The 27,676-nt window shown below is 37.0% G+C and overlaps 2 protein-coding genes across 2 annotated transcripts in view; one reads left to right on the top strand and one right to left on the bottom strand.

The window, feature by feature from the left end:
- Positions 1-6,408, bottom strand: part of ARMH4 (armadillo like helical domain containing 4) — a 173,015-nt gene extending 166,607 nt beyond the window's left edge. Inside the window, exons 1-2 of the mRNA XM_046646980.1 lie at positions 6,299-6,408; positions 5,756-5,853 (exon numbers count right to left, since the gene is read on the bottom strand). The gene's annotated coding sequence lies outside the window, so the exon portion shown is untranslated. The remainder of the gene's footprint in view (positions 1-5,755; positions 5,854-6,298) is intronic.
- A 269-nt stretch (positions 6,409-6,677) lies between these two features.
- ACTR10 (actin related protein 10) lies at positions 6,678-27,616 on the top strand. Its single transcript, XM_046647635.1, has 13 exons — positions 6,678-6,833; positions 8,811-8,883; positions 11,340-11,422; positions 12,251-12,359; positions 14,297-14,404; positions 16,914-16,981; positions 17,246-17,325; positions 18,325-18,360; positions 21,169-21,248; positions 21,327-21,400; positions 24,906-24,987; positions 25,880-26,081; positions 27,186-27,616. Exons 1-13 carry the CDS (start codon positions 6,757-6,759, stop codon positions 27,365-27,367), a joined length of 1,254 nt encoding a protein of 417 aa, XP_046503591.1. The 5' UTR covers positions 6,678-6,756; the 3' UTR covers positions 27,368-27,616.
- The last annotated feature ends 60 nt before the right edge of the window (positions 27,617-27,676 follow it).

Below are 27,676 nucleotides of genomic sequence, written 5' to 3' on the forward strand. Positions count from 1 at the left end.
AGGGAATGCAAAAATAAGCTCGGAAAACATATGCCATACGGACATTAAAGGATCACTCTCCCCTTTTGGTTATGAAATGACTAATTTACTATTTGCAGCTAAAATGTGTGGGATCTTTTTCAGAAAATGAAATATCTTTCCCTCACTGAGCATATTGATTAGAGACGTAATCCACACTGTCTGGAATAGTTTCTTTGCAGCTGAACGAATTGCACTCTTCAGTGCACTGTTTAATTTTAGATATATCTTGTCACATTTATTTCAATGTTTTGGCTCTGGATTCTTTTCCCTTTAGGCATGCCTGATGTCCACATTTATACTTCAGCTGTCATTTTTCTTAAAAGGTAGTGTGGGGCAATAGGAAAAGCAATTCCAGGTTTTGTCACATACAAGCAGTATGATCTTATACAAGTTACTTAAGCTCTGAATGGCTTTTCTTTAGCATTACTGTTTCTTACTGATGCCTCAAAAAACCATAATGTTGCTACGCGTGGATCAGCAATCTAAGGAATAACGTTCCTTTCATCATCACCTTGAATGGAAACAAGAGCTTAGAGTAGAACTGTAACTGACACTCCTAAATCATTGTATTTTGAATCTATTTTTTAAAAATGAATTCGATCCAACCATTTCTATCTTTATGCTATCAGAATAAAATATCAAACCTTTCTGTTTGAAACTAACAGAAGAAAATAATGGAAAAGACAAAAAAACCTCATTCTCTCATCTTAATGACAATATGAAAAAATCCAAGTCCTTAGGTTCTATTCCAAACCTGACCCTGGCCTGAGGTATGAATGTGGGGAAACCAGAAAACTGACATTTTTGTCCACCAGTTTGTAGGCACAGCATGAAAATAATTTATAGTAGAATATTAATGAAATAGGATGCTAATTCAGCAAACATATACTTCTATGCTCAATGCATGGGTTATCAGAACCTTTATTAAGTATTTTAGTCCATTTTCTCCGCCTTTACAAGTTTAAATTTGCTGTGGGTAACTGATTCCGTGATTGATGATTCAGGATCTTGCCATACGTCATAGTTCGCAATAAATTTTCATTATGCAGCTCTACAGAAATGACTGTGATAAATCAGTCCAAACACGTCCTGCCCTTAACACAGTTGTGCTACTATTCTGTCGTGAATTACTTCTCTTTCCCCAAAGGGGACACACCACCATAATTTCAGCTCATTGTGAGCTCTGGTTCATTATCTGAAGTTTTACTACAATGTGTCATGAGCATTCATGAAACACGGCATGAAATATTCTTTAAGAGGTCAGCTTCAAAAGCACTATTGTGGTTAATCACGCAGATGGACAGCTATATATTGAGTCTAACCAGTTTCCTATTGTCCCCCGCCAACTGGCGACAAGGTGAGATGCGAGCAGTTCAGCTGGCCACCTTTCTAAGCCACTGTCATCCATTCAAAAAACTACTGAATGCCTTCTCCATACTCAGTCCTATACCAGGTGCTGGTCTACAAAGTCCCCGCTCTCAGGGTGAAGACAGTAAAATAAGAGATTACTTTATAGTGGTGTTAGTCACTTACCAAATATTTATCCAGAACCTATTATATGCCAGGTGCTCTGTTAGGCACTAGGGACTGAACAGTAAACTAAACAGACAAAAATACTTTAATGTGCTGTAAGATGCACAGGATGCCACTGAGGCACAGATAAAGATCTAAATAGACTAACAGACCAAGTATCAGGGAAAGCTTTTCAGAGGAGCTGATACTGTAGCAGAGTTTGGAAAGCAAGAAAAAAGCTGCTAGATAAAGAAGGCATTCTAGGCACAATATGCAAGGTGTGAAGCAGCAGGATACATTTGGGAAACTACTGGCAGGCTGATATAGCTGCTGATATATCTGAAAACTGCAGAATGTCATTGAAAGATTTTAAGCAGTGTCATGATTGTATTTGCATTTTAGAGTGCTCACTCAGCCTGCAGCACAGACAGTGGATTGTAGAGAGGTCAGAGAGACCAATTAAGCAGCTGATGTCAGAATCCTGATTGCAGAGTAGGAACCGAGAAGATAAGGTTTATGTGAAACATACACAGGACTTTGCAACTGATTAGGTTAGGCAAAAATAGAGAGGGGTCTACATGACTTCTAGGTTTCTGGCTATAAATGCAACTACTTGAGTCACTGGGGCTGATGAAAACTCTTCATCAACCAAACATTGGAGAGCTTTTATAGCACATTCAAGAAGCCTAAGATTAGGTCACCTTCCCAGCCACTTTGGACCCGAAGAAGGTGAGTTATCCCTGGAGACAATAAGTGATGGTTAGCTTTGAGGAGGGTTTTGATGACTAACAATGAACGGTTTATCAACAGGAGTTCAAGGGCTAGTTATTATCTTCATTTTGGAAATATAACCTGCAGAAGAAGTTGAAAAGTTGAAAAACAAAGCTTGCAATTCTGATTAAATCATGTACTTTAAAAAGGATTAATTAGGAGGCACTAATATAATTGGAACTATAAAGTCCCTCTGACCATGTAATGTTAGTTAATTCAATCAGGCTATTAAATATTTTTCTAACAGTGCTTGAGAAAACAGCTCTAAATTGTGATCAATGCCTGACTGTGATTTTATTGTCATTAAATATAAAATTATGTCTTCTTCCATATGGATTACATTTTAAAGGTAATTTGTCACATGGCCATTATTATTCCCTAATAATGGTCATCATTTCTCTCATAGACTCTTGCAATAGCTTGCAAATTGGTTTCTCACCACCACTCTCAGTCCCCTCCATTTCACCCTGGTCTATCCCACTTCAAAAGAAGTGAACACAAACTGATCAAACTGAACACAAATATGACGTTGTCTTTCCCTTACTTAACATATTTTGAATGGTGACTAATAACCATAGGATAAAGTCCAAACTCCTCAGCATACCAGTGACGGGCTTAATGATTTGGACCCATCACTTCTTGCCAACTGACAGCACATCACTACTCCTCTCATGAAGCGTAAAGCCTTGCCCATGCAATTGCCTCAACCTGGAATGCCTTTCCTGTAGCTCCAGATCGGAAAACTGCCACTGAGCTTCCAGACGGAGCTCATGTATTGTGTCCTCTCTTACGTATTCCCAGTCCTACCTCCCCTGGAAGAATTTCAGATTGCTTCCTGGTCTCTGCCTCTAAAGCACCACGTTCATCCAAGCATTAGTTTTTATCAACAGTTTTAAAAGTTTGTCTGTAAATGTGACTATAAACTCCTGAGGCTAGTACTTCTGTTTTATATTCGTACTTCCAGTGCCTAACAGAGCATCTGCTTGAATTCAAGAATGGAGGAGTGCATACCCCCTTCCTGAGGCTGCCCTGACTGCTCCCTAGGCAGTTGATCGGTCCCCTCCTCTGTCTCCTTTAATATTCCATGCATTTCCAGTATGAGACTTAGTACTTTATAGTCTACCTTCCCAATAAAGTCTGTGAGCAAAGACCGTTCTTTCGTATTCTTGTATTTCCTGGACCTAGCATATAATAGGCCCTCAATAAGTATTATTAGAAGAACCAAAACCTTGAAAGCATGCCTCTCAAACTTATGGGTACCACTATTTCTAATATGTTTAGTGCCAGACTCTTGATTCAAAACCACCTGGATTTTTTTTTTTTAACGATATGGAAAGGTTGGAAAGATGGACCAAAACTAGCTAGATTAAATTCAACAGAAAGAAGTATAAAGCTCTAAATTTAGGTACACCTTGGATTTTTATTTGCATACTGAATCAATAGTATGATGTGACTAAAAATAAAACAAACAAACCCACTGCTATGTATTAATAAAACACAGCAGCTGGAGCAAGAGAATTGAACCCTGTCATACTATGAGCATTTCAGACATAGCTCGGGTATTGTGTAATTTATGGGGCACATTAACAAAACAGAAAAATTCCAGAAGTGGGTAAATGATTCATAAGTGGCCTGAAAACCATGAAAAAGAGAAACAATTAGAAGATTGGGAATGCTTAGCTTGGACCAAAAAAAAGTAGGGAGAGTGAGAGAGAACAGGAGGTGTTAGCTAAAGGGATGCAGATTCTAGTTCAACCTAGTTTAGATTATTAGTGTGTGTACATTTTCCTCATTTTACAAATGAGGGAACTGAGGCCCAGAGAGTTTAATGGAGTTGCCTGAGGTTAGTCAGCTAACAGATGTAGGACTCAAACGCAGGTCCATATGCCAACCTGCTGGAAAAGCTGGGATTCTTTCAAATGATTCTTATCCTTACAGCGTTTTCCTTTTTTGTGTTTTTAACCTCTAATTGTATTAGCAAACACATTTTCAGTATCTTGTAGATTCCAGGTAGTCATGAGCCCTCTGTTCATCACTGGAACCACTTGGAGAGACAACTCTCATCAGAGGTGGACAGGAAAGTCTTGTATTAGGTTGGAGTTTAGACTTGAAAACCTCTTAGGTCACTTCATATACTAAGATTGTAAAACTCTATGATAAAACATCATTATTTTAGGCATAACTACTTTATAATTGTGCAGTGCAGTTCTGGCTCTGGAGTCAGACTGTCTTGGATAGAATTCCTGCTCTGCCACTTATAGATGAGAGGCCCCAGCACACGATTTAACCTCTCTTGGCCTCAGCATCATTTTCAAAATGGAGATACTACAGCTTAACTCATGAAGTTACTGTGAGGAATACATGGGATTATATACAGCAAACAGAATTCAACAATTAGCTCTAGCCATCCATATTGGAGTGAAAGAGATTGTCAAAGGAGAGGGTACACAGTAAGAAGGGAAGAGGTCTGGGGGCAGAACCATGGAGAACACCAACATTTAGCTGGTATGCTGAGTTGCACAGTATCCCCCCAAAATTCTTGTCCACTGGGAACCTCAAAATGCAATCTTATTTGGAATTAGGGTCTTTGCAGATATAATCAAGTTAAGATGAGATCATAGAGGGTTAGGATTTGGGCCCTAAGCTAACGTCTGGTATTCTTATAAGAGGGAAATCTGGACAGAGAGACATGCAAAGAAGGAAAATGATGTGAAAACACAGGGAAGAGAACGTCATATGAAAACACAGAGGCACAGGCAAGAAGGCCAGGTGCCGACAGAGACAGAGATTGTAGTGACCCATCTACAAACCAAGGAACACCAAGGACTGCCAGCCACCACCAGACGCTAGAGAGAGGCAAGGATGGATCCTCCCCCAGAGCCTTCCAAGAGCATGACCTTGCTGACACCTTAACCCGGACTTCCAGCCTCCAGAACTACGAGAGAATGTGTTTCTCTTGTTTCAAGCCACCCCGTGTGTTGCACTTCGTTATGGCATTCCTAAGAAACTAATGCGGCACAGCTGGTGAGCAGACACGGAAAACACAGAACGGGTAACAACAACACTTAATAGCTTCAAAATATAATCTCAAGTGATCCTCACAAATACCCTGAGAAGTAGCAGGACAGTTCACAGATAAGAAAATGGATGATGAAGAAGTATTAGAGACTTGACAGAAGGTGAAACAGAATCTGAACGAGAGTGAAGGGTCCTGTTCAAACACTCTGACCGTATTAGGCAAAATGTTTCATCCTTTCCCACTCTTTTTGAAGTTTTCTTCCCCATCACAATTCCAACTTCATCCTCCTACCTCCGCTTTCAGGAAGATCGTGGATCAGTGAAGCCTACTAATATCACATGGTCCAAGATTATGCAGCCTTCACTCTCATTATAGAAAGACCTTACCCTTTGAAGGGAGGCTCAGGCATCTCAGTAGGTAAGAAAGACATACTGTGTTAAACAGATCATTCCTCTTCCTACAGAGACAAGGCAGCAGCCTAGCCACCGGCTCCAGCTTTCTTGGGCAATTTCAGCAGAAAGAAGACAGAGCTGTGAAATGATAAAGTTGTAAACAGTCCATGTTATCGAATTCCTACTGCGTGCGCACACTAGCACAGAAAGACGGACTTTCCTCCGGTTGAAGGACTCAGTTTCAGGGTAAACGGGAACCCTTGGTTCAATGTTCCTTCCGTTAAACAACCCTGACTGATCCTCCATAGATAGATCACTAGATGCTATTTTATCTACTTTCTTTTGGATTAAAATTAAAACTTTCAGCAGAATGACTACCAAATAAAGTTGTCTGTACACATTTTTCTCTAAAGCATCAGCAGTACAGGCTTTGAGACCAGAAAGGCTTGGGGTCCAAGCCCGGCTTTGCTCTGGGGCACGGGGAACGCTACTCAATCTCTCCGAGCTCGTGTTATCCTCACAGATGAGAAGATAACACTTATTCTCAGTATTTCTTGCGAAGCATAAATGATGGCCGACACACCTGGCACAGCAAATTTTGCCCCAAGACTGAACAAATCAAAGTCTTGGGTCCTCTGTCCTCGCTGAGCGCTCTCCGCGACAGCACACAGCTCTCCAAAGCCACACCACCCGGCAGCCTCCGCCTCCGCCTCCGCCTCCGCCTCCGCGCGGGGTCCCGGAAGGACCCGGAGCTGGCTCCGCCCACTTTGGGTGCCCGGCGCGCCTGATCGCCTCGGCCCTCTGCGCCCCACGCACCAGACCTGCGGCCGCCCAGTCTTCCTCCCTAGTCCCGGAAACGGGGCGCCTGCGAGGATTCGGCTCCGGCGCGGAGGACGGCGCAGCCCGGGACAGCCCAGGCCCTGCGCGACGCGGCCACGCGAGGCCCCCGCCGTCGGCACCGCCCGCCCGGCCCCGCCCCACGAGCCGAGGGCCGTCTGTCTCCGCGTCTGCCTTGGCCGCTCCGCCGTCCTCTTTACTACCATGCCGCTGTACGAGGGCCTGGGGAGCGGCGGCGAGAAAACGGCGGTCGTGATAGACCTGGGGGAGGCCTTTACCAAGTGAGTGGTCGTCCCGAGGGGAGGGCGCGGGGCCGAGCCCCAGACCTGGCCTGGGTCCTTATCGCAGGCTCGCGGAGCAGCACTTCTTCCCCTGGCTCCCCAACAAACGGCGACTTTTATTATTTCCACCGTGCGCGAATGCGAATCCCGAGGATCCCGGGGGGCAGTCAGGTTCTGACTCCTAGAGAGGCCCAGGAGGTTCGGGAGAATTGCCTTCGCCGCCGCCCCGGGTCGTCACGCCAAACAGAACGGACCTGTTGGGGTCATCCATGCAGAGGATGGCAGCGATGACCTAGACCCCTCTTACTCTAGGCTTGCCTGCTTAGGAAGGTAGCAGCCGAACTGTAACCCTTGATGACGATCTCTGTCGTTAAACATTTATTGAATGGAGCTTCTGTTGGTGCTGGAAATCCAAATATGTTTAAGACAGGGCCATTGCTCCCCAAGAGTAGGAAGTCAAATTAGGGAGACTGAACACATAAAGAGGTGAAACCCTATAGATAAGACTCTCGAGATCCTTTGTTGCCCCCCCTCCTTTGATTAGGAAATTTAACATGCTTTAAAAGGCATCTTGTAAACACTAGAGGAGTAGTTCTCCGTCTTTTGGATGGCATAGATCCCTTTGACGGCCGAATGAAAATCACAAATACACAAACCTTAAAATATTTGCACACAATTTCAGGAGTTGGCAGACCATCACGGTGGTCCTTGGACTCCAGATTGAGAGCCTTTGTACTGAGCTCAAGAGAGAGGAAAATGACAGCCAGAATTGCATCTTATATTTATTTAAAATGGGAACAATTGGTGATCTTTACATATCTCTGAACAGTGCCTAACATATAGTAGGTGTTTAATAGTTGTTTCTTGAATAAGTCGTCAAAAGAGACTATTTAAGAATTGGACTTCAGGTGCTGTACAATTGGATTAAACAGTCCTTGTTTCCTGACATTCTGTTCTATGCAAGATCTTCCTTTATATTTTATTTGTTTTTACAGGTTTATTTTAATTGCATAGTAAATACTTTGAGGCTGACACCCAAATGTAGTTACTTTGGCTATATGTTGAGGAAATGAGAAGCAGAAAGCTCCTTTACAAGAGGATGATTATTGGCAAAGGCAACAGGAGGGTGATAAGAGGAATTTATGAAATAAAAGAAAGGAATTGAAGCCAACCAGTAGGTTGCATCCTGAAGAATTTGAGGAGCACTGGTGCAAGTGAACATGGAGATGCCACTAGGAGAGGATGGAAAGAGCGGTTTGGGAATAGGACAGCATTACTCAAAACTAGATAGGATAAGAAGAGATAGCGTTAAGACTATGCTTACATGGTGGCCATGTTTAGCAAAGTTTTGTTTTATTAACATGAAACAGGAATGGGAATACCTAAATACTCAAGAAAGGAGAATACTTTTTAAAGAGGATTAAATATTATGCAGTTTTTAAAATGTAGCAGTGAAGACTATGATGATATGGCCAGAAGCTTATTGTGTGAGTTCATGATGTATGAACAGAATGATTGTAACTAGATCAAATATGCATAGTTTAAAAAATAGACCAAAAGGAAACACAGCAATATGGAAGCTAATAATATTAGAATGATGGACTTATGATGAACTCGTATGAATTATATAAATGAAGTCACATAATATAGCACAGATCCAGGGTTGTAGAGATGTGTTGCCTGAAATACAGGTAGAATTAAAAACTGAAAAAAAAGAAGGAAATGCTGCCCTAAAATAATACACTTTTATTTCAGTATCACTAATTTGAAATAATTTTATTTTTTACTTTTAATAGATAATTATGAATGATGGTATTAATTTTTCCATATTTTTTTGTCCCTTTGAATGCATCAGAAATGTTAACAGATGTTTTTGTGATCCCTGCTTTGAAACAAATGCAAAAGAACTTGTTTGTGTGACAAATATATGGGAAGAATATTAAAAGTTGAATGACTCAATTTTCTTTTTATTTGCAGGTGTGGATTTGCTGGAGAAACTGGTCCAAGATGCATAATTCCTAGTGTGATAAAAAAAGCTGGCGTGCCTAAGGTATTTCTTTTTTTAATAAATTAGCAAAATAAATGCTGTACTGTAAAAATATTAAATAAAATAAATAAAAAAAAATATTTTTATTTTTAAATGTGACTTCAAATAAGATTGGTTAGAACAGTGCTAAATATATAACTTATGACTGTGTTCCAAGAAAATTTTTTTAAATCTTTATTTAGGTTTAATTTTGCATACTATAAAATTCACCTGTTTTAAGTATACAATTCAGTGATTTTTAGTAAATGTATCAAGTTGTGCAGCCATCACCATAGTCCAGTTTTAGACATTTTTGTTCTCCCGATAAAATCTCCAACGCCCATTTACGGTTAATCCCCGTTCCCACTCCTAGTCCACCGCTGATGTTTTTTCTGTCTCTATAGATTTGCCTTTTCTATACATTTTATATAAAGAGAATTATATAGTATCAAGAGAAAGTTTTTAATCTTAATAAACTAATCCTCTGAGCCTTATAATGTAACATAACTGTAGAATAATTTTATTCTTACCCTGTTTAGAATATAAGCTAGGTCTTCATTCCTTTATCTGTAATTCCAAACTCCAAAGAACAGTGAGAAACATTTTTTAAAAGGAAGTTAGGAAGTTTCTTGCCAAAGCTAATTTGGCAGATTAGGAATTAGAGAATGATAGAAGGAATAATTTTGCATTCCGTAAAATTCACCTGTTAAAATCAAATACAGATGTTTCTGCCATAACTTAATATTTGCATTCCTGAAAAACCTCCCTTTGATCACAAACAAAACCAGGTATATGGGAAGAATAGGGTTGGGACAGACCACACGAAACCCCTGTAACTGTAATCCAGAGCACTAGCAAAAACAAAAATTGATACCTCAGGAAAAAATTGGAATACCTTTGGCTTACCACTGAGTGTGGCTGGAGGCTCCCTCGGGGATATTAAAAATAGAACTAAATAATAGATTGAAAATATTGGTCACTGGGAGCTAAGACAATGCAGATGGAAGTGAGCTCTAAGCCAGTGAGGCTATTGTTAAGTTGGGATCAGGAGGAAATACAGCCCAATAAAGAGTCGTGAAAGAATCCTCTCTGGAAAGGGAGCCCCTGGTACAGACGATCATTTAAACTTTTCACAAATAGATCTGAAAGGATGCCTACCTGTGTGGCCACCGAGTTGATGACTTTTTGTTGATGAAGGTTGTAACTCTGCCATAATTTCAGCTACTCTCACCTAATATGAACTCCTACAACTTTCACATTATACAGACATGATTCCCTTATTTAACAATCAAATATCAACATATTTGGTCATATAAAAGCACAGGTTGTAGCAGAATAGACTAGTACATCAATTTGTATTTCATATTGGGATACTTCATAAGATCAACATATGAAATACATTGATTCAGGAGTCTTTTTAATTATGGTTGACTAGGGAAATTTTCATTGATTTCAAAATTTCCTGCAAATCCTTGGACAAGCCAGAAATATAATAAGTATTTGTGGTGTGGTATTCAAAATGTGATAGAAGTCCCTGTCTACTCGTTTTTCGTGTTGTTTTAATAATTGATGTTACTGTGTTACTAGATAGATTACTAGATTCCTGATTGGACTTAGAACATTGACATTCTTGTTGGCACTTTTCTTAGTGCTTTCAGCTTTTAGCTTTGTCTTGACAAGACCAGTGTATGTCAAGATTAATCTCTATTCAGCTATCCATGGTTTGGAACCTTCTTTAAGCTACATAAAATCAAGAAATTAGCTGAGCTGATGATCTTTCCTTTAAAAGGGCAGCTGAAGAGAGGTCTGCCAGTGATGCATCAGAGCACTTACAGCTGAGGATCAAACCTTGTTATGTGTTGGCGTTGACTTGGCTCTCCTGAGTTGGTAGTGTTTGCATATACTGCGTTAGTGCTAATTGTGTATGTTTTCATTTTTGCCACACATATTTGTGAGCTACCTACTTTGTGCCTGGCACTGTATCATTTGAAGGAGGATATATTATAAGCAAGCCAGAAACAGTTCTTGCCCCCATGGAGTTTTTTGTGTAGAGAGAAAGTAGGTATTTTACAAGTAATTGAGTGAGGCGATGCTACAAAAGGGAAAGATCAGTGCTTTGGGAGTGACTAACAAGGACTAAACCGAGTCTGGACTGTTTGAGGAAGCCTTTGATTTTTAGTCTATGCTGATTGTTATCAGTCCTGCCAAAACGATGTCAAATGCAGGAAAAACTCAGATGAGCACAGCTCTTCACTTAGTTGTGGACAGACACTTTTATCCCCACAGACCAAAAAAAGTCCATCACATCTTGGACATGCCACTTCTTAAAGATTTCTAACTTAAGTGATTAACCTGGATTTAATGTTTACATTCATTTTCAATACAAATTGCTTTTGATTACCAGAAAATACATTAGTAAATGAGCATGTTTTAATTTGATTGTTTTATTATAAATTAATAAATCATTTTAATTTTTATAGCCTATCAAAGTTGTTCAATATAATATCAATACAGAAGAATTGTATTCCTACCTAAAGGAATTCATCCACATACTGTATTTCAGGTAAGATGCAATTGTGTTTGTTTTTTCCCCTTGCCTTTTCCTAAAGCCAGTCATAGTGATATTTGGTTATATTACATGTACTGCAAAAAAAAAAAAGGTTGACTTCCTTTGCCATCTTTACTTTCTTATTTTCAACCTTTTCAAAAGTGTATTTGAAGACTAGAAAACGAGAGAGCATAAGGAAATATTGAAAACAAATTCAAATGTCCATTAATAAAAGGGATTGGATAATTTAATTATTGTACATCTATATAGTGAAACATTATACAGCCATTAAAGAGTTCTACATATCTATATTACTGATACAGAAAGGTGTTTAGATATACTGATAATTGAAAAAAGCAAGTTATAGAACAGTAGCTATGGAATGAATATTTCTGTTAAGATAGGTGCATACACAATAATGAAAATATGCAAACTGCTGTAAGTGATATTTTCTGGGTAATAGAAATGTAAAGTATTTGTACTTTCCAAGTTATAAACTTCTATAATATTTGGAGTTTTGTGAGCATGTATTATTTTTGTAACCTAAAAAAAGAAAATATCTTTTTAATCTCTCAAGTTGGTTTTAATCTCTCAAGTTGGCTGTAGTTTTTGTTTTCCGAGATAAATGAGTATAATAGATGTAGAGTTCCTGATGGAGCGAATAGCACGTAGTAACAGGTCGGGAGCATTATCATCTTTCCTGGGTAATAAGATGATGATGTCTTTTTGTCATAAAGCATCTTAAGCTAAGGTAGTCCTATTTCTCTATTCTGAAATTGCATTATGGACCAAAATAAATACAAACTTTTATTTACTTTTACAAACAAAACTATCACTTTTCAGGCATCTGTTGGTGAATCCCAGAGACCGCCGAGTTGTGGTTATCGAGTCGGTATTATGTCCTTCCCACTTCAGAGAGACACTCACTCGTGTTCTTTTCAAGTATTTTGAGGTACCTGTTTTTTATGATGATGTTGTTATTTTTGGGAGGTACTCAAAGCTTAAACTAAAGTGTCCTCATTTTCTTTCCTTCATTATATATACTACACTATGCATTTGAAGATCCAGATGGCAGAATTAAACTGAAGCCTCTTCAAAGTGACCATTTATTTTCTTTCTTTGTATTGTTTTTTCATGCATTTTTAGCATTTCATCCAATACTTAGATAATTGAAGATTTCTTCTTATTGATATTTCTTTTTTTTTTTTTTTTTTTTAAAGATTTTATTTTTTCCTTTTTCTCCCCAAAGCCCCCCGGTACATAGTTGTGTATTCTTCGTTGTGCGTTCCTCTAGTTGTGGCATGTGGGACGCTGCCTCAGCGTGGTCTGATGAGCAGTGCCATGTCCGCGCCCAGGATTCGAACCGACGAAACACTGGGCCGCCTGCAGCGGAGCGCGTAACTTAACCACTCGGCCACGGGGCCAGCCCCTTCTTATTGATATTTCTGTTATTTATTTTAATATAAGTTTTTCTGTTTTTGGACTTTTTTTTCCAGAATTAAAAGAGATATTCTGTGCTGTGAAGTTTATGATATATTTCTTCCAGGTGTTGCTAGTTCCCACTGTTTAGTTATGCTGACTGTTCTAAATTCTGCAATTCTTTCATTTGAGGCTTTAAATTCCTGTTAAATGGAATATTCAAATAATGTCTCCCGTAGAGTAAGGAGGCAGTGCCAGGAGTGACTCTTAGATCTTGATATTAGTAATATTACTTGTAGCTTTCATCATACAGGAGTCAAGATTATTTTGAGGACCAAACTTAAGACTTAAGATGATTACATTTCATAGTAGGTCAGAATCTTTATTATTTAAATTTATTAAAATCTCTGCCTTAGAATTTAGGGTTTTTCAGCAAGGGAAACTAGAAGATTGTGTAAAATGCATACAGTATATGAGAAATTAAGCACACATAAATGTATTTTTCATACCTTCCACTGAACTCAAAATATATCAAAAATCACAGTGTGTTTATGAGATACAGGCAGTTAAATTTCTAAGTTATAGTTTAGTAAGAGAGGCACAGAGAAACAGGTTTCATACCCTTCTCTACTTACTGATGTCATAGACTTAGGAATTTGGTTTGCAATAGGAAGAACATAAAACAACACAAGAAGTCACTTTGGCTCTTATCTGAATAAAATAGATGATTCTCTGTATTTATACTTTAGAGTTTTGGTTATGTTTGTGTTACTATCCTTATCTCATATATGACTAGAATACCTGCCATATCTACTGAGATTAGGGAAATCTAGCCCTTACTTTGTTTGCCGTTTGGTTATGATAGACTTTCATATTTTGTTATCTAATATTTGGGGTGTCACTAGATCTGGCAGATTCTCACTGAAAAATGTCACACAAAACTAAGAATTTTTGCAGTTCTTCAATTTAATTTTAACTGCCAAATTGTAATTTTTAAAAGTAATTCATATTACAAACTTTGTGAATAAAGACAATCAAGAATCCTTTTCCTATATTTTCATTTTGATGGTAAAAGTGTTTTTTTATTTTTTAAATGTAGCGTCTTCCTCCGACTTTATGTTTCTGTACCTTTTCTTTTATCCCTTTCGGTTTCCCCTCGAAAAGAGAGAACAAGAATTAATAAAAATGCTTCATAATTGTCATTTTGGAATGAAACATCTTAAAGAACTTAAAAGAGGAGTGTTTTTATTTATTACAGTATATTTCAATTATTGTGTAAATTCAAGTAAATCAATACTAGTTTTAATTTAGTGCCATAAGATGGTTAAATAGGTATCATAATATAAACAAATAAAATGTCCCTGTGAGTTTTTTCAAATATGTTTGAAATGTAAGGTAAAGAGCTTCATCAGCTGCTGACACTCATTCTGGTTTTGTCGTCATGTTTCTTTTGGTTTTGTTGTTCTCTAGGTTCCGTCTGTCTTGCTTGCTCCGAGTCACCTAATGGCTCTCCTGACGCTTGGAATAAACTCTGCCATGGTCCTGGATTGCGGATATAGGGAAAGCCTGGTGTTACCTGTATCTTTTTTGCCAACCAGCTAATTTTGCAGTTTTTACTCTACTTTAAAATAATTAGGCTTATTACAAATGGTTTTCATTGCATCAAACTATTTTGCATTACCATGTAGAAATATGAATTACCACGTGGAAAAAATTCATAGGATTATGAGACTTAAATTTACTTTTTGTAGGAATTACCATTATGACTTGGTCCCAGTATATACTCCAGGGATCAGACCTCGTGAATATTATGTTCAGTTTTGAAGAGGAACATGTCTAATTAGGAACATAGCTAATTAGGACATGTCAAAGAAGTTGACTCTAATAGTTAAGTTCTAATAAAAGATTATACCAAGAGTAATTGGAGAAACTGAAATGAGAAAGTTAAATCAAGAAAAATTAAAATTTAATGGCAACATGAAATCTGCCCTCAAATAGCTGAAGGGCTCACTGAAGTGAATACGTTTGTCTGTCTCCTGAGGCTCTCGTGGAGGCAACATGGCATAGGGTTCTGGAATCAGATACACACAAGTGTAAGTCTCAGCTATGCTTCTTACCAGTTGTATGATGTTGGTCAAGTAGCTTAATCTCTTTGGGTGTCAGTCTCCTCATCTGTAAAAGGGGAATTATAATAATTCCACCTCATAGGGGTGTTGTGTGACTTGTGTGAGGTAATGTATGTAAATTATTTAGCATAGGACCTGGCACATGGTAACTTGCTCAGTAAGTGCTGTAGTTTTTATATCATTTTCCATTGGGAAGAACTCCCTAGTAATTTAAGCTGTCCCAAAATGGAATTACTGCCTATAAACTGGTACATTCCTTGTCATTAGAAGCATTTAAGCAGAGTATAAGTAATTGTCTCTTCGAAATGTTACACTGTACATTGCTACATTGAAAAGGAGGTTGAAGTACATAAATGCAAGACTCTTGCAATTTTGAGATCTACATGTGTATTTATTAGAAGAAATGCTCTTGGGAAAGAAATCAAGAATCCTTAGCTCCTATGGAACTAAATTAGGGGATAGCTTTTTTTTTTTTTTGAGGAAGATTAGCCCTGAGCTAACTGCTGCCAATCCTCTTTTTGCTGAGGAAGACTGGCCCTGAGCTAACATCCATGCCCATCTTCCTCTACTTTATATGTGGGATGACTGCCACAGCATGGCATGCCAAGCGGTGCCATGTCCGCACCCAGGATCTGAACCAGCGAACCCCAGGCTGCTGAAGTGGAACGTGCGAACTTAATCGCTGTGCCACTGGGTTGGCCCCTGGCAGTAGTTTTTAAAGATAAAGTATTTCGTGTATAAGTCTCGTAACAACCGTGCAACATAAGTATTATTCTCCTCATTATATAAATGAGAAGATTGATTATCCCTATAAATGGGATAGGGAGTTGACCCAAGGTCATAAGTGTACAGCCAAGATATAAACCCATGTTTGTCTCCAAATTCAATGTTCTTACCAATCTGTTTTTTTCTGTTTCATAAATATTAGACTTATAAAACATCAGTAAAAATAATGTGTAAAATAAGGTAGCAAACCCACAGTACAATATTGTCCACTGTCCTCTCAGCTGTAATAGAAATACAGTGTGAGACATATATGTAATTTAAAACTTTTCTAAGAGCTAGATTTTTTTTTTAATTTTTTTTTTTAATTTTTCCTTTTTTCTCCCAAAGCCCCTTGGGTACATAGTTGTATATTTTTAGTTGCAGGTCCTTCTAGTTGTGGCATGTGGGATGCCGCCTCAGCATGGCTTGTTGAGTGGTGCCGTGTCCGCACACAGGATTCAAACTGGTGAAACCCTGGGCCACCAAAGCAGAGCGCCCAAACTTAACCACTTGGCTATGGGGCCGGCCCCTAAGAACTAGATTTTTAAAAGTACAAGTGAAAGAGATGAAATTAGTAGTATATTTTGTTTAGCCCAATATATTCAAAATATTATCATTTCAATATATGATCAATATAAAAAATTATAATGAGCTATTTTGCAGGGGTTTTTTTCGTATTGAGTCTCCTAAATTAGGTGTGGAGTTTATTCTTTTCACATATCTCAATTCAGACTAGCCACATTTCAAGTGCTAAAGCCACATGTGGCCAGTGGCTACTTTATTGGACACTCTAGTTCTAAGTAATGAATTTGGGGGATATGTGTGTTTAACCTTTTTCTTTGGAGAAGAATATGAAAAAAGACTCTGATTTTCCAGTAACTCTTATTTATGTTTTTTGGTGAGGAAGATTCACCCGCAACTAATGTTCCTCTGTTTTTTGTGTGTGGGACGCCTCCACAGCATGGCTGTTAAGTGGAGCAGGTCCGTGCCCAGGAGCCAAACCTGGGCTGCTGAAGCAGAGCACAGGGAACTTTACCACTCGGCCACGGGGCTGGCCCCCTCTATAGCTCTTTTAAAATAAAGAATAAGAATTTGCCACCGAAGCTGATTTAGAACAATACTGCAGAAGGTGAGGAAAATACCAAGGAGACCACATTTTATCTCCTACGATAGTAAAATCCTTAACTACCTGATAGATATATGAAGGAATCCCAGTACTAAATTGTTGGGGAGCCCTGCCCCTAGGAGGAAAAGCTCTTCACAAGTAAGTTTCTCGGAATTTAGCACATTTGCTTCAGCTGCACCACAAAACAGATGCTCCTTTTTTAACAGTGATCAGTAGAGGGCTTGTAATGTGGACATTTAATGTTATTCATTCCATTCTCTATTAGCCTAGAGTGTATTTATCTTTTAAGGATACAACCACTTTTATTTAAAGCATCATGATCTATTATGTAGTAAAAGTGTTAAGAGAAGGATATCAGTTCCAATATTTGAATTCCAATAACTTTTTTGTTTTTACCTTCAGGGAGTTGGAAACTCAGCTATTGGAACAATGTACTGTTGACACAGGTGCTGCTAAAGAGCAGAGCCTTCCTTCTGTGCTGGGTAACGTCATTTTAAACTGTTGCAGAGTGATTGACCTTCCCTTTTCATTCTTCAACTGGTGTGTTTTTTTCACCCCATTGACTAGTTACTCTCTTTTCCCCCATATCACTGTAATGACATTGCCCCAATGATAAGGTCGTTATTGAGCTCTTCATCACCAAATCCAGTAGCTGAATTTTAGTCATCTTTTCTAGAGTTTCCGACGTTGTGGCCTCACATGTACTCTAGGTATTATCTCTTCCCTTGGCTTTCAGGACTCTCTTCCTTTATGGTGTTCTGTTACTTCTCCAAGTATTCCTTCTTGGTTTCCTCTAGAAAATTTTGTTTCTGAGTCTGCCTCAGAAAACGAGATTTTTGGCAACAAAATCACGTAACAATGGTAACATATCCAGACATCTGTCTTGCAAAGCTCCCTGTATAGTGTGGATTTCTCTGAATGGGTGCTCTCTCACCCTTTTTGTAAAATGTCACCTTTACCATGAAGGAAAAAATTAAAAGTCTGTGTGTGATCCTTTTTAAAAATATATTTTATGTTAGCATATTACTGATATTTATTGTCACAAGAAAGATAAGCAAACTTGAAACCTCACTTTTAGTAAAAAGATAAATAACTCATGTTTAAGTCCTGCAGTTCTTCTAAGTACTTTACCACAAAATAACCGGTGAACCCTTTTATGGGGGAAAGGATTGTCTTGGCCAGTTCCTGTCTAATGCCAAGTATTCTACTGTACTTTTAAGGTCTTGTTTTTGTCAAGTTTAGGAGTATATGACATCTTGTAGCACTTCGTGCACATCTGGCTTCAACTTCTGTGCTTTGGCTTGCCTTTGAATGATGAAGTTTCTTCCCTAAAAAGCAAGGTTAATTTTTGGTGGCTTCAAACAGTTATGGTACTTAAATTTTTAAAAATTTTGCTGAAATGGAAAATGGAAATGTGAAGAAGCAGACTGTTTCTGCTTATTGTTAAAGTTCTACAGTTCTAAATAAAATTTCTGTTTTAGGTTCAATTCCAGAGGGTGTCTTAGAGGACATTAAAGGTAAATTAAGTTCCCATTTTTGTCCCTTTCATCCTTAAGTGTTAGTTTGGAAGACATGTTTTTCTAAATATTTACACATGTAAATAAAATTTTGATTTTTCTTCAGATTTTTGGAAGCTTTTGGCATTACTTATGATGTGTTATTGAAGAAATTGCTCAATTATAGATATGTATACAGGGTTACTAGGAAATTAGTAGTTTTCACAGTATGAAATAATAGTTAAATTGCTTAAGAAAGCCAGTGGTTTTAGGTTGTATGGTGTTTTTTTTACTCTAGTTTTTTATATTATATTTTTATAAGGTCAATCATTTTACTGACTTGGGAAATTGTACAGTTGGGGCCAAAGTATATTGGATTCACTTTAATAAGATATATTACTTCTCCTTTGCCAAAGTGCATTTTTATGATATATTTAACTAGAGTTTTCTGGTATTTTGATTTACTAAAAAGGAAAAGCATTAAAAATAGAATGTTCTTCAGTACTGAGAGTGTCGTGTAAAATTGATATTCTAGAATATTTAATAGAGAATTAGACAGTAATGGAACCTGGAAATAATCTGGTGCAGTTGGGGCCCTGAAACATTAAAAAATTTGTTCAGTGTAATACAATAGGTAGAGTTAGAGCTAGGGCTGCAAAGTGGATCTTGTTCTGCATTACGTTGCTTACTTACCTGGTGTAATTACCTAAAATCTCTTCAGTTATTGTAAAAATTCAGTCACTTGTACATGCTTATTGCAGTAGCTCAGATAATGCAGAAATATTGCAAGTGAAATCAATAGTTTCCCTTCCCTTCTTCTTGTCTCTTCCCCATGACATAACCATTGTTAATTGTTTGGAGTGTGTCTTTCCATTTAGCCTCCAACTTGTGAAAAGGTATTCAGCTTTCCCATTAGTCAGGGAAACAAATCAGATTGGCAAAAATTTGAAAGTTAGATATCCAGTATTTGTGAGATTATGGGGAAATGAATATATATTACTATTAGTAAGGATTGAAAACTAACCCTTTTGGAAGGCAATCTGGCATATTTATTAAATCAAAAGTGTGCATTCCAACTAAAAGGGGAATGTTAAATGAAATTTGCTAACTTAATAATAAGGAATACCTGCAGCTATTAAAAAGAAGGAGCTAGATGTATTGATTTGGAAGGATGTCCATAATACATAAAGGGCAAAAGCATGTTGCGAATAATATGTGCAGTAGGAACCCATTTCTATAAAGTATGCAACACACATTCATTATATTAGTTATGTAGTTTAATTACCTAAGTCTTTTTCAATTATTTTAAAATTCTTTTTTTACTATTATGTTTTTTTAAAGGTTGGCACCTGAGCTAACATCTGTTGCCAGTCTTCTTTTTTTTTTCTTCTTTTTCTCCCCAAAGCCCCCCAGTACATAGCTGTATATTTCAGTTGTGGGTTCTTCTAGTTGTGGCATGTGGGACACCGCTTCAGCATGGCCTGACGAGCAGTGCCATGTCCGTGCCCGGGATCCAAACCTGTGAAACCCTGGGCTGCCGAAGCGGAGTGTCTGAACTTAACCACTCAGCCATGGGGCGGCCCCTTAAAATTCTTAAGTGTAATTTATCTGTTCATGGATTTTTAATTCAGTGAATTTGGTTTCTTTAAAGAAGGGCACTTTCCTCTGCCAAGTATATAAGATCCTGAGGGCTAGATATTTACATTGCTTAGATACTTATGAGAACTTGAATAAAATATAAAATATATAAGTAACTTGAGCACCTAGCTTACTATCTATTAGCATATTGTAGATTCTTGACAAATATATTTTGAGTTAGTGAATCGAAAAAATTTTAAATAATATATAAATATATATTTAACATGTTTCACAAGTAATTAACCAAGTCATTAGATTTCTTGCATTTGACATCAATTTTGTCTCAATTTAAAAAAATTTTTATTCCTTACCTATTTCTAAAAGTAATTTGAAGCAGCTTATTATAATAGGTACTTTACAACAGAAAGAATCTTTAAAAGAATAAATGTTCAAAGTCCAAAAAAAGCAGCCGGCCCCCTGGCTGAGTGGTTAAGTTTGCGTGCTCCGCTTTGGCAGCCCAGGGTTTCGCTGTTTTGGATCCTGGGCATGGACATGGCACCACTTGTCAGGCCACGCTGAGGTAGCATCCCACACAGCACAACCAGAAGGACCTGCAACTACAATATACAACTATGTACTGGGGCCTCTGGGGAGGAGAAGAAGGAAAAAAAACAAAGTCCAAAAAAATAACCGATGATAGAGTAGAAGGAAAGTGGTAGTAGTGGGGTGTGCCAAGAGGGAGAAGATAATCATGCCAAAAAACCTTAAACTAAGGAGTGTTAACTGCAATTAAGAGCAACATTTAGCTTAGTGTTCTGACCAACCAAGATTTTAAAGAAAGAATCAGATAGATAGATACCTAAGATTAGATGTAGAGATATAAGTCATTCTGGTTCCAAGAAATATACTACTCAATTAGAATACTGTATTTTCATGATGCTAAAGTTTGTTTTTATTGTGGTACTCTTTATACAAGGAATATCAAAAAGCATAATAGTTTCCTCAAAGGTGTTTTTTTTTTAAATGCGGTTTTATGGAAGCTGAACACGCAACGTCCTATGACTCCTTAGTGAATGAGAAAGTTTGTTTATTTGTGAATAAATTGTCATAAGCTAAATAAACACAGGGATAGTTTATAAAATCTGAAGGAATGAATGATTAGCATGAACACTTGAATAGAATTGTTTTAACTGGGACATAGAATTGACTCAACCGCAAACTGTAACGAAGTCTGCTTTTCTTTCTTTTGAGTGCGCACTTGCTTCGTAAGTGATCTGAAGCGTGGACTAAAAATCCAAGCAGCAAAATTTAATATTGAAGGGAATACTGAGGTAAATTAAAAATAAATGTATGTTCTTTTTTCAGAGGTTATAACCTGTATACTTAGGCTTATGATGTCTGTATTTCAGCGTCCCTCACCACCTCCAAATGTTGACTACCCATTAGATGGAGAGAAGATTTTGCATGTCCTTGGATCAATCAGGTTAGGCCTTAATTTTTGTCAGCAAAATGATGAATTAAAATAAATTTTTGGCCTTTAAAAGTATCTGCGTAAGCCTTTAGTATTGCTGATTTAACAATTATCTGGTTTTTGTGAAGCCTCATCATTCATGATTAATTTTATTATTCAGCTTTTTAATTTTTTAAAACTTTAAAAAGCATTCTTTCCTGTTCATCAGAGTAATTCAGAATTAATTTAGTTAATGGAACTAACCATTCTTTGAGGTGGAGAATAAAGTATGATACTTTAAAACAGGATTCAACAAACTTTTTCTGTAAAGGGACAAATAGTACATAGTTTAGGCTTTGTGCGCCATGTGGTCTCTGTTGCAGCATCTCAGCTCTACACTTGGAGTGCAAAATCAGCCATAGACAGTGTGTAAAATGAATGCGCATGACTGTGTTCTGATGACATTTTATTTGCAAAAACAGGTAGTGGATTGGATTTGGCTTGCAGGCCTTAGTTTGCTTATTCCGGCTTTACAACACTTTGTTAGAAAGAATCTATTTTCCAAATATGCTAAATCTTTAGGACCATTTGGTAATTCACCTTTTTTTAATTCATTAAATTATTCTGTCTGTCGATGCAGTATAAGTTGTTGTTAAGGACTTACATAATTATATTACAATAGTATAAATAGCAATATAAATTTTGTTTATACTAAGCTTTATAAAATTTGTATTTTAAAAGTTTCACCTATGGGCTGGCCTCGTGGCTGAATGGTTGAGTTCACATGCTCCACTGCAGTGGCCCGGGGTTTTGCTGGTTCAGATCCTGGGCACGGACATGGCACTGCTCATCAGGCCATGCTGAGGCAGCATCCTACATGGCACAACCAGAAGGACCACAACTAGAATATACAACTATGTACTGGAAGGATTTGGGGAGAAGAAGAAGAAGATTGGCAACAGTTGTTAGCTCAGGTGCCAATCCTAAAAAAAAAAGTTTCATCTGTAAAATATTAGTTCAGAAGATGCACAGAAAAGAATTATTATATAAATATTGAAGACCCTATTAGATTTTGAGATAATTAACATAGGTTAAGATATTAAAAGAATGAACATAAAAATACAGATGTTAAAGATGGTAGGTTACAGACCAGCACCAGTGGCCTGGTGGTTAAGTTCTGCTTTGGCAGCCTGGGCCCAGTTCCTGGGCATGGAACTACACCACTTGTCTGTTAGTGGCCATGCTGTGGCAGTGTCTCACATTTTAAAAAAGGAAAAAAGGAGGAAGATTGGTGACAGATATTGCCTCAGGGTGAATCTGCCTCAGCAAAGAAAAAAGGATGACAGGTTGGGGGAACAAAAGGTGAGAATGTAACACTTTTTGGTAGTAACTTTTTGTCATTTTACCTCTTATTTAAGTTATCGTCATTAAATTACTATTTTAAATTTTCTCCTGATTGCTTAGTGAAGCCCAGAATAAGAGAAGAAAATAAGTGTTTAAGGAAGTTCAACTAATATGGAGCTTTTTGGTTATATAATAGTAGGAGAATATATTGGGAATAAAAAAGCCACTATGACTCACATTCCAGATCCAGTTAATTTACAGTTGTTTGCTAACATGTTTTCTACGAAAAAATCCAGTTCCTTTGAAACCTTTTAATTAGATGCAAGCTAGACCAATAGTTCGTTGATAAGTCAGAAGGGTCGTTTAAAGTAAAAGACCATTTTAAAAAAATCATATAGTAAACATTTTAGTTTAACTTAGAATTTATAAATATGTGTTTATTTGCCTGACTTTTTTCCAAGACCTTTTCTTTGAGAATAAGTCTGCTTCTAGAGTTCTGAGTTAAATTTACTTATACAAGTAATTCATGGGTTAGGAGTTTCAGGGTTTGTTTAAGTACAGTGAGAACTTAGTTACTTGTGAATCAGTCTTGGTACAGAATCCTAGATATTTTCTTGTGGATTTTTACAGATGTATTACCTATACTTTGAAAAGATTTTAAAAATTATTGTATCTTTCCAACACATTCAACATAATTCACATAGGAAAAACCAATTTCCTACCCTAATATTTCATTGGTTAAATAGTAATTGTTGAAGTGTGTAACTTCAATATCAAATCAAGCGGCAATAAAAGATTGAACTCAACCTGTAGAAGCAGAAGTGTACAGGCCTATCAGCAAGTGGCGGAAGCCGTGAGAGTTCAGCATTCTGCAGGCCTCAGTATACTTTGCTGACGAAATGGAACAAGTTAGCAAGTAGGGTGAGTCTCAGGAAGAGAACTTTATATTTTGAAAAAGATTCAAAAAAGCTTTAAAATACTATGTATAGTATGATCCCAATTTTATTTTTTAAAAATGGTGTTTATATATGCGTACGTATAGCTAGTTTTGTATCACATTGGTTAGGATTCAATTTGCCACCAGTTATACAAACCTGAAAATAGTGGCTTCAACAAAATAGAAGTGTCTCATTTAAAAGAAGTTCTGAGAAAGATAGTCCAGGGATGGTATAACAACTCCCATGAGGGACCCAAACAGCCTTCCGTCTATCACCTGTGGGGTGTAGCCCTTGTCTGTGAGGTCCAGGGCTCTACTTATAGCTGCAGCTATAGCTACTACACCTATGTTTCAAGTAAGCAGTCCTAGGAAGAGAAAGAAAAAAGTGCTTCGTCTCCTTTTTAAGGAAGTTTTCTAGAAGTCCCACACACCATTTCTGCCTCCATCTCATTGTTGGGTACTTAGCTACATCTGGCTGCAAGGGAGGCTGGTAGACACAGTGTTTCAACTGGGGAGCCGCATTGTATCCAGATTAAAAATGGGTTCTATCTTTTATTTTCAAATAATTATAGATTCATAGAAAGTTGCAAAGATAAATATAGAGAGGTCCCATGTGTTCTTCACCCAGTTTCTCCCAGTGGTTATATCTTGCATTACTATAGTACAAAATCAAAACCAGTAAATTGGCATTGGTGTAATGTGTATGTATAATTCTGTGTAATTGTATCACACAGATTCTGTAATCACTACCACCACAATCAAGATAGAGAACTATTCCATTACCAGGAAGATCTTCCTTGTGCTACCCCCAAAATAGGGTTAATTTGAGAATGAACAGGAAAATGGATATTTTATTAGGCAACTAGCAATCCTTGCCATGTATTATTTTTAAAAACAGAGAAATGCTTGTATCGCTACTGATCTCTTGTTGAATCTTACTAATTTTTATAGAATTACGCTCCTTTTCTGTTATTAGGTTTAAGGAAGTGTAACTGGACAAAACATATGTAAGTCCATACATAATAATAGTTGTAGCTAGTAGTCAGGGAGTGCCTCCTTTGGGCCAGGCATTCTTCTGTTAACTTATTGAAGCCTCACCTCGACACCCGTGAGGCAGATACTGTTCTTCTCATTTACAATTGTGAGCACCTTGTGTTTTAATAATTTTACTTAAAAATATGTCAATAGAATTAATGCTATCTTGTGTATCATTTTATGTGATGCCAACAAAGCACTCCCTGTTTTTAATCTCATTAGAGATTCTATTGTGGAAATTCTTTTTGAACAAGATAATGAAGAGAAATCAGTTGCCACTTTAATACTGGATTCCCTTATGCAGGTATTTTTATCTTGTAAATGTTTCAATTTATGACTACAGCTCTTTAGAGAAAATGTTTAAGTGTTACTTTCTGTATTTTTATTTTAGCCATTGAGTTTTACTTTGACACAGATATGATACCCGCAACATTTCACACGCAGGGAGAATAAGTGCTATGGACATGTCATGCATCTTTTCCCTAGCAGTGATGCCAGGTTGCTGTTTAGTGAGGCTTGTAGTTTCTTCAAATGCAGGTCTGTGTAGTATTGTGTTTTAAATTCCACAGGGTATATGATAACATTGCTCTTTTGTTTAATGACTGTGGAATCACAGAACTCCATGTGAAATACCATTGCTTTGGAAGATATTGTCTACCTTTAGGGCTCCACTCAGGGACTTTGATGAAAAACATAACATCAGTGAAGGACTTTAACATTCCTAATTCTTAGAGAGAACTGATATGGAAACATAATTTTTCTAAGAATGTTATCTTCCCACTCGACAGCTGGCTCTGGATATAATACTGTGGAGATAGGACCTTAGAAAAATTGTTTCCACATACTTCTCTTGCTAAAAAGAAACAAAAAGTTATTTCTTGTCATATTCTTTGCTCAACTCAGTCATTCTACTCTGAAAATGAAAATACTCACATATTACGACCATATGCCCTGTAGAATTTAAAATTCTGTACTATTAGATTTTAAAATCTTTAAAGTTTTATATAAGTATATGGCAGTATTTTCATGGTGGTTATATTTGCTGCATGAAAAACTCCCTTGTTAAAGAAACCTGTTTTTTAATTCAAATGATCACCTATTTAATTTGCAATACATAATCTATATTTTTTAAAATCCAGTCAGGCATTACTTATACAATTAAGGATAAATCCTTTTTTTCTTTCCTTTAATAACAGTGCCCGATAGACACCAGGAAGCAGCTAGCAGAGAATTTGGTAGTCATAGGTGGCACATCTATGTTGCCAGGATTTCTCCACAGATTGCTTGCAGAAATAAGGTATTTGGTAGAAAAACCAAAATATAAAAAAGCACTTGGTACCAAGACGTTCCGAATTCACACTCCACCTGCAAAGGCTAATTGTGTGGCCTGGTTGGGAGGTAAGAATTTAGTTTTTAAACTATAATGATTATATAGTAATTGGTTCCTGAATGGCATTACTAAGGGATATATCAGTGTTCAAAATTGCCCACTTAATAAGCTAATACAACAATTAAATAATTTTCTTTGAACGGTAACTTTTCCTTAAATTATTAATTTTCAGAGTTATATGTCTATTTCTCATGGTATTTGCATTTTGATTTTTTTAAGTAAACGTCTTCATCCAGTTAAAGTTATCCCTCATAATAGTGATAGCTCTGCATTTATTCCACTGATCAAAACATTTAATTCCTTCCAAAGCTAGTTTGTGAGCCTATGTGAAAATGGATCTCTTTATTTTATAGTTACACTTTATTTTGTGACTGAGTTCATTGACTGTTATAGGAAATGGTAGTTTCATTGAAATAACGAATAGCCTAATGAAGAGACTACTTTGAAGAGAAAAACACTCGTGGACATATATATTTGTAAATGTTTTGATATGTGTTTTATGATGCAGTTAGAGCTAATAGATATCAGGATCATTCAGAGAGAAAGACAGAGTATTCAGACTTTAAATGGCTGTTGTATTTCTTGTAAAGTAGAATTTGGTCAACATGTAATTTTGATCTAGGACAAATGGGTTTAGTTAATAAATTATTTTTTAAAGATTGCCTTGTGGGTGTCTATAAGGTCTTCGGCCTAGACTCTTAGGGCATTATAATGATGCTTACTGGGTTTGCAGTGCCGTTTTATTTCTTGACATTTAATCTTAGAGTTGTGGCAGAGAAAACTATGGGTATTATTTATTGTATTTATACAGAGTTGAAAATACTTTCTACCCCACTTTACCTCACCTGCTTTTAGACACAGTGATACTTATCATTTTCACTATACTCTGCTATAGGCCATTTAGTTACTTTTAACATAGGAGTTGTCTTACCCTATTGTTCAAAATATAGGATATAGAACAACTTAACTGGAATTAATTTGAAGAGTGTGACTACGTATTGCTGAATTTTGCCTGTTTTCTCTTCTCATAGAATGAAGTGGATATATGTATACATAAAATTTTCTAGTAAAAGTTTTCATCTTAGCTATAAAAATATTTTTTTACCACACAGGAGCTATTTTTGGAGCACTGCAGGACATACTTGGGAGCCGTTCAGTCTCAAAGGAATATTATAATCAGACAGGCCGTATACCTGATTGGTGTTCTCTTAATAACCCACCTTTGGAAATGATGTTTGATGTCGGGAAAACTCAACCACCTTTGATGAAGAGAGCATTTTCCACTGAGAAATAAAAGTTTGATTAAAATTCAACTTTGCTTCATTTCAAATATCTAACCAATTGCAAGCAAATTGTACTAAGTATGTAGGGTGCTGTTGGAGACAGCTTTCGTGGAAGTGAAAGCATTTCTGTAATTACTCTTCGCATTAATATTTAATTCTTTTGACTTTTGTTTTTCTTGTGTAGTGGTAAAATGGTAGCTGATGCTTATGAAATTTGTTGTATTTGTATCAATAAAATATAGTAAAGCAGTTTAATTTTGGAGGTTTGTTACATAGTTCATTTTTGAAAAAGGATAACAACATTGCCTCTCCACCATTGA

This window comes from Equus quagga, chromosome 20 (assembly GCF_021613505.1).
Source record: "Equus quagga isolate Etosha38 chromosome 20, UCLA_HA_Equagga_1.0, whole genome shotgun sequence".
Taxonomy (NCBI): domain Eukaryota; kingdom Metazoa; phylum Chordata; class Mammalia; order Perissodactyla; family Equidae; genus Equus; species Equus quagga.